At 47.3% G+C, this 7,561-nt stretch overlaps 1 protein-coding gene across 2 annotated transcripts; it reads right to left on the bottom strand.

Moving 5' to 3' along the window:
- Positions 1-483: 483 nt before the first annotated feature.
- On the bottom strand, positions 484-6,579 carry LOC147439327 (uncharacterized). 2 transcript variants are annotated; one of them, XM_086484297.1, is made up of 5 exons: positions 6,398-6,532; positions 6,133-6,289; positions 5,464-5,814; positions 4,837-4,965; positions 484-1,311 (listed from the first exon to the last, which is right to left on the bottom strand). In XM_086484297.1, the coding sequence occupies exons 2-5, from the start codon at positions 6,268-6,270 to the stop codon at positions 1,246-1,248; spliced, it is 684 nt and encodes a 227-aa protein (XP_086340423.1). In that variant the 5' UTR covers positions 6,271-6,289; positions 6,398-6,532; the 3' UTR covers positions 484-1,245. The 2 variants fall into 2 exon arrangements, with proteins under 2 accessions (XP_086340423.1, XP_086340422.1); XM_086484296.1 differs by having other exon boundaries at positions 485-1,311; positions 6,472-6,579.
- Positions 6,580-7,561: the final 982 nt, after the last annotated feature.

Here is a 7,561-nt window from a genome sequence, read left to right as displayed (position 1 = left end):
CTCTGTTTTGTCACCATGAATTGAATTGTCGCGTAATCGTTATCGCTCTGATACTATGTTAAGATGTAGAGAGAAATTAGAGAGAGACAAAACAAAACACACCAAGTACGCTCGCAAAAATTGATTCATATTTAGGACAAAATATAAATATATAGATGAGATCAAGTTGAGTAAAGTGAACCATATATAACTCCAACATAAACAGTTAAACATAAGACACTCTTAAGAACTTTTATCTATGGATACATTAATATTAATAAAGTTGTATTTATAATCGTCAAAAATTAAGTGCCTCTACATAAAAGTAACATTCTTGAGATTCCACACTTATAATTGTTTTACAAAACCTAATTGTACAAATATGTATTAGATTAATAGCTTCAAATTGGACAAAATAAACAAGTTTTTAGACTTGTATCAAGGGTGTGTGGAAGCAAGAGTCAAGACCAATCATTGCTTCCAACCGAATCATAAGAATTCTCAAATTAGCTCCATGGACTTCCTTCACATAGCGGCTCTCAAACTCTTAATCAATATAAACATCATCCAAATGTTGGTGGTGGTTGTAGGGGATGGATTGACAATCACACAATAATATATGAGCCTCAATTCTAGGATACCAATTTATAAAAAACCATGAATTCTAGGATACCAATTTATAAAAAACCATGATCAAGAAGCAATACTCACATTAATATATCTCTTGTATATGTATTAGGTTCATGAGTGTAATCGAATACCAATTTATAAAAAACCATGATCAAGAAGCAATACTCACATTAATATATCTCTTGTATATGTATTAGGTTCATGAGTGCAATTAGCTACACAAGCCAAAGAACGAAAACATGCCCCGAGTTGCATTAGCTGATCGGATCGTACCATATTTCGAGAACTAGTCTATTCATTAACGGCTATTGCCGACTATTGGATTAGGAAAAATTAAGCTCTTGATTTATGATTGTGCAACTCCTTTTGAAAAATGTTGCACCCTCAAGGCACCTGTACTGCATTGTGCATTCTTGGCTGAGCTTAAATATAACATCTCCACTAAGATATCTCTCATGTCTAATTGATTCATAGCCCAAAAATTCGACACACTACCTATATCGTATATTTTTTCGGCTTCATTATTTATTGTTAGCATATTTGTATCCATGACAATAAACGATAAAAGTGTGTAAGAAGGCTCATTATCATTTGTTTCCTTGGATCGACCATAATATTGTGTATTTGGAGTTATATTCATGTTCTTTTTCTAACATTGCAGCAATTTTTAGGGTGGATTCTTGGTCCGCAATAGTGTCCAACCTGAAAGCAAAAAATATTCTCTCTCTCTCTCTCTCTCTCTCACACACACACACACACACACAATTTAAAAAAGAAAAAAGAAATCTCTTAACACAAACATACACAATCCCTTTTAACCCAACAATATTTGACTACAATTTTAAAATGCTCTATTAGCGGAAAGGAATCTATCGCGGATCCGTCTTACAAATAGGTGGTTATATATTGGGCTGCTTGCCCTCGTGGCAAGCAGTCCCGAACCGTTTGCTAGTCAAGTTGAGCGGAGAATAGCTTCTTGACCAAATTGACGGTCAACATGATGCACACAAGGCTCGATCTCAGCACCTTCACGGTCAGAGATTGTTGCTCTACCAACATGCCCGCAAACAGGCAACTAGGATACGAAAGCAAAATGTTACATGCAAAGTAAAATAACATGTCCCCATCCTTTGCCCCCTCCCCGTCCCCCCCACCCCAAAAAAAAAACCAAAAAAAGTTTGTATGTGTGGGTCACTGTATCTACACGGGGCAAGCACCCCGATATGTAACTATTAACATTTATAGAAACTCCTGCTACCAAGTCTCTCTAAGGAAAGGATAAGGGAAAGGGTTAGTGTAGATGGTGGACAGGCAGTGAGGGAAGACAAGAGGAGTGCTGGGGAGAGCATACAATCTGTGTTGCGTTAGTGATTGCGCCAACTCTGATAATTCTTATGCAAAATTTTGCCAAATTAAACTATATTTTTTGCTACATTAAGGGTAGGTTCAGACTGTGCGATGGAAGAAAGCAAACTTTTCTGCAGCTTCCGAGCGGAAGATGTAAGCACGTATGGGTTCCACCCTCCAACGATTCACACAGAGCAGTGGTAGAGGGAGCGAGCAGCCTGCGTGGATCGCAATAATTGGCTTGAGGGACTGCTGTCAAGGTGGAAGAGGCGTTCTTACGAGGGGGGGGGGGGGGGGGGGGGGGGGGAGGGGTCGGAAGATCAGTTTGGGAGGGTGGAAGAAAAGAGGCCCCTGTTTCCATGACATGGAGTGTGACGCCCCAGAATCTGGGCGCGTCAGGTTGAGGTGCGTGGTGGGCGCATTCGCTTTCAAAAGGGCCCGGCTCGGACGGGACCGGCTCGGACGGAGGGGTGTTTTGTCTTCAAGGGCCTGGCTCGGACGGGACCGGCTCAGGTGGGCCCGGCTCGGACGATACCGACTCGGGTCGAGGTGTTTTCTTCCAGGGGGCCTGTGGCTCGGACGGGACCGGCTCAGGTGGGCCCGGCTCGGACGGGACCGGCTCGGGTCAAGGTGTTGCTTCAAGAGGTCCTGGCGCGGATGGCACCAGCTCAGGAGGGCCCGGCTCGGACGAGACCGGCTCGGATCGAGTTGCCTTCACGGGGGCCTGGCTCGGACGGGACCGACTCGGACGTGGTTGCGTTCCATGGGTCGACGGCCGTGTTGCGTTTCGCGGGTCTTGCGTTCCGGGTCCCTAGCCCCACGTAGCCTCAGGCTCCGCCGCACTCACGGAGGGTCATAGCGTGCCCTGGGGAACCTTGCGCGGAGTCCCCACGGTGCACGAGTGCGTGGAGTGAGGCTAGCGTGTCTAGGTGGGGGGTCCCCTCCCGTGGCCGTTTTCGGGAGGCTTATACATCTTATATACACCCCCGGTTGAAGAGAGTTCGACGCCCTCGTCAAACGCAGGGAAAAGAGGGCTTGGCTATGCATGAGGCCAAGGGACTAAGGGGTGCATATAAGTGCAAAGTGAGCAAAACTGTTCCCAAATGCAAGTAGGTAGAATGCTTTGTTTTTGGACTTTTGAATGAGTGTGTGTATTTTTGGGTTTTTGGCAGAAGGCTGAAAAAAGTATGCTTTGAACACCCAAGTAGAATTCCCCATACTTGAGCATTCCCCGAATAGGTAACCCGATGTGCGCGGAGCCACCTGCTGCGTTGGCCCGCGCGGAGGCTTCTTGAAAGCCGAATGTGGAGGAGAGTCCGTCACAATGCAGCACTTGCGGAGTTGCAAGGAAGCTTACCGTCATGTGGGATGCGCGTTGTAGACTTAGGCTGACACCAGCTTTGGTTTCCAATCGCCGAATCTTGAATCGGACAAGGTTACTTGGTTAGATGCAGTCTTTAGGTTGAAGTCGCGTTGGCGCGTCATGACACCATGAAGGCTTCGGCTGATTCTTCACTCTTCAAACTGATCCCTGTGTGTCCCTGTGTGGACGTCATTTGGAGGGCTAAGCTCGGGGCCCTGTGGTCTCTTTGTAGACTTGAATGGGTCTTCAGCTCAGCATGGGCCACAAAAGTGGCCGGGACGCGACGAACACAGTTGGATTGGTCCGTCGAATTTTTTGTTGTTCTGCTTTTTGATATAAAGAGCATTGTCTGGCTCGCATCTTTCCTTTTTGTGTTGGAGGTGCCCGGCTCGGATCGGGGCCGGCACGGGTCACGAGTGACGGCCCGGGGTTTGGACGCGTCACGGAGACGGGGGCGTGGAGTTCTTTCTGGAGCTCTTTCCACCAAGATTTTGACGACCCGACCCGGGAGGTTGGGACCGTCGTGAGAAACGTACGCATCGGGCACGAGGGTCTGAAGCTCTGATACCAAGTGTGACGCCCCAAGATCTGGGCGCGTCAGGTTGAGGTGTGTGGTGGACGCGTTTGCTTTCAAAAGGACCCGACTCGGACGGGACCGGCTCGGGCGGAGGGGTGTTTTGTCTTCAAGGGCCTGGCTCGGACGGGACCGGCTCAGGTGGGTCCGGCTCGGGTCGAGGTGTTTTCTTCCAAGGGACCTGGCTCAGACGGGACCGGCTCAGGTGGGCCCGGCTCGGACGGGACCGGCTCGAGTCGGGGTGTTGCTTCAAGGGATCCTGGCGCGGATGGCACCGGCTCAAGAGGGCCCGGCTCGGACGAGACCGGCTCGGGTCGAGTTGCCTTCACTGGGGCCTGGCTCGGACGAGACCGACTCGGACGTGGTTGCGTTCCATGGGTCGACGGCCGTGTTGCATTTCGCGGGTCTTGCGTTCCGGGTCCCTAGCCCCACGTAGCCTCAGGCTCCGCCGCACTCACGAAGGGTCGTAGCGTGCCCTGGGGAACCTTGAGCGGAGTCCCCATGGTGCACGAGTGCGTGAAGTGAAGCTAGCGTGTCTAAGTGGGGAGTCCCCTCCCGTGGCCATTTTCGGGAGGCTCATACTCCTTATATGGAGGAACTTTTTGTTACTTCCACCGCCGTATGTGAATGGGGCAAGCCACATGACAATTTTTCATTGGTCCAAGCTAAATTACTAAAACATTTTCCCGGGCTGATGTGAACCCAGCAGCCTAACACTATTTTTGCAAAATCTAACCAAATTCTAACCAAATTTTTTTCGTTCCAAACTCCTCTCTCTCTCTCTCTCTCTCTAAAAAGAGAGCACACGCCCCAACACACCAGAAAACGCCCGCGTGCAAGCCAACACTGCCCACATGGAAAACGGACAGAGACAACTAGCCTTGCCGTATCCTCTTAAATGACCCAAAACTTTTCATTGTGTGCGGATACAAAATATCTTAACCTGTGGAGACGATCCCGGAAGATGAATGTGAAGCCGCTTCGACAGCCACTTCGTTACTCTCAGCTTTCTCTTCTTCGACCGTTGGGCAGAAGCTCTCAGATCTTTCTTCCCGTCAATTGACATCTTCTCCTGCGTGAACGTCACAAGAAGTTTTGAACAAATTCTCACAATAATTCCCACATTGCGACTTACCTCAACATCATGAGCTTCTCTGAGGGAGACACCACATACCTAGCTAGGTACGATTAGGGGTAGGGTACCGCCGGCCTAGTGAGGGGGTCAGTGGTCCCCTACCCCCAATCGTACTTAGCTAAGTATCACCGAGCCGGTGGTCCCCTACCTCCAATCGTACCTAGCTAGGTATATGGTGCATCTGGAACAAAAGCTCATGATGTTATGCATTGTATGAAAAACACTAAAAGAAACTCCATTTTCCTACGTGAGAAAAATCTAAATCTTCTTGTGAATTAACCATGAGCAAACTGTCACCTCATTCACACAAATAAACCATGACGGGAGCGTTCAGAGATGCGAAGGGATATTGAATCAGTAGTGCACCTGCATGCAGTGCTCTCATGCATATATGTTCTTTCCGTTTCAAAGAGAGAAAGCAAGAGAAGAGATCACCTCATTGTGTCTCACGCGCGGACTCTGATCTGAAGTCATCAAATGAGTATCGTGGCTCCATGAATCTACAAAGGGCTCAATAATATTATGATCCTTTCCTCCTGAATGATCGCTATGAGAACGAGTCACCAGCTCATGCTTCACAACATCAATCGGCTCTTCCTGCGACTGCTGGAAGTACGTCTCTTGGTGCGACATAGCCCGACAAAGAGCAATACCAGGTATGTGAGAACCGCACGTCGGATAAGCACCATTCTCATTTGACTTCAAAGAAAGCATACGCTGCAACTGGAAAGCGGGGACTTGTTGGCTATTTGGCTCTGTGGGAGCTTTGTCTTCCGTTCCAGTCATCTAGTTGAAGGGAACAAAAGCTCACCAAAAGTCAAAATCGCACGATCAAGAAGCAAACGAAGCAAGCATGCATGCAAGCAAAATAGAAATGGGACAATGTTTAATGTACAGGAAGCAACAATACGTGCATGCGAGTTCGGACTGCATACGGAAGCATGCATGCCAAAAACTACAGAAAAGGCCAAGCAACCAAAGACACGGAAAAAGCCAAGCAAACTTTGGGCAAAGAGATAGGATTAATGGGTTGTTTAATGTGCAGGAATCAACAATGTGCAGAATATGAGCACTCCCGAGAACTGCATGCGAAAGCATGCACACCTTCACTTCAAGCTGATCCATTTGTTGAGGGAAAGAGTGATCAGATGCGCCATGCAGCGCCGCATCTTCACATGAGCGGAGCTCCAGAATCTTCTGCTCCTTCAAGCGCCCTTCCTGCCCACTTTTACACTCTCCCATGGGCTCACACTTAATCACACTGCGAAACCCATTTCAAAAACAGAATTAGAAACCCAAATTAATAATGTAATTACAAACCCACAAGAGTTTGCTATTAATAATATATTCTCAAAGGATTTAAACTGACCTTAGTTGTTAACACAAATAAACAGAATTAGAGAGACTTGGTAACTACACTAGCTTAGAGACGAAAATCACTACCGTTTGAAGGTATAAATCATCAGGAAAACAGTAGAGAACTTTAACCAAAGGCTAATAATTAGCTTCATACAGCTCGCATTGGATGGATAGAGAGAGAGAGAGAGAGTTAGTAATAATGCGCACAGCGAAGAGGGTCCTTTTAATGCTGTTCACAGATTGAGTGGGGGAAGACGAATCTCCTCTTCGTGCCACGTGGCATATTCCCTATCTTTTCAGCCACGTGACTATATAGGTGGGGGTCCTCTCGAATACAAATGCACCCTTTTAAAATACGAGCCGATATCTACTTCTAGGGAACTATCTTTGTGACCTTAAATAGTATCCAGTGGTTTCCTAAGAGCCCCGTCACGCTAACGTCTTGAAGCAGCTACAATGCAAGCAAGCAAAGTGCTCTAAGCGTGCATTTAATATTACCTTCTCAACACTTTCAACCAGCAGCAAGCAGTGAGGAAACTCTATCAGAAGTGGCCAACTTCTAAATCAACAGTAGCAACTTGCTAGCGCTCGTCAATGAGCAAGCTTGATCGTTTGCACAATGGAAGATTGTGCTTCTCAGGCATTGGTACTATGGCAACGCGATGCTACTTTTTTCATATAGGTCATTGTGGCCTCTTGAAGAGATTAATATGTATTGACGTCTTTGAGAGGCCAACATGACATATGAGATGGGGGGGGGGGGGGGGGGCGGGGGGGATTTTTGAAAGACAGCTAATATTTGGCTGGTGTTACCCAAGCTCCAACTACTTTCATTCGGCTAGTTGGGCCTCCACTTAGATGGCTTGCTTTTTATACTCATAACGTGCATTCTCTAAGCGTCTAGTCTGCTTCTTCAATGTTGTTATTTGTTGACCAAGGTTGGGTTCTGGCGGTCTGATGGCAAAGAAGCACAAAGGGGCATGTGAAGAGTGTTGTGGTATGGAATGCGTGCGGTGCGATGCGTGCGAGAAGAGCAAGAAGGAGAAGGAGTGCAAGGTGTGTCGATAGAGCAAGACTCAACGTGAGGAGCTCCTTATTCTTGGTATATGTACAAGAATAAGGTGATGGTAAGTGGACAGACATCCATAGCCTAGGTGGACGGGAAAGCCATAGA

Source organism: Adiantum capillus-veneris, chromosome 16, assembly GCF_014529385.1.
Source record: "Adiantum capillus-veneris isolate H3 chromosome 16, ASM1452938v2, whole genome shotgun sequence".
In the NCBI taxonomy this organism is placed as follows: Eukaryota; Viridiplantae; Streptophyta; class Polypodiopsida; order Polypodiales; family Pteridaceae; genus Adiantum; species Adiantum capillus-veneris.
Note: the sequence above shows the minus strand (reverse complement) of the source record. Positions and strands in the feature narration are given on the sequence as shown.

Excerpts from the sequence above, each read along its gene's own strand:
- LOC147439327 (XM_086484296.1), bottom strand. The coding sequence starts at position 6,539 with ATGAAGCTAATTATTAGCCTTTGGTTAAAGTTCTCTACTGTTTTCCTG. Across the intron at positions 5,815-6,132 it reads TGGATCAGCTTGAAGTGAAG|ATGACTGGAACGGAAGACAA; the intron begins GTGTGCATGCTT and ends CCCTTCAACTAG. Across the intron at positions 4,966-5,463 it reads CGCGCGTGAGACACAATGAG|GAGAAGATGTCAATTGACGG; the intron begins GTGATCTCTTCT and ends ACGTTCACGCAG.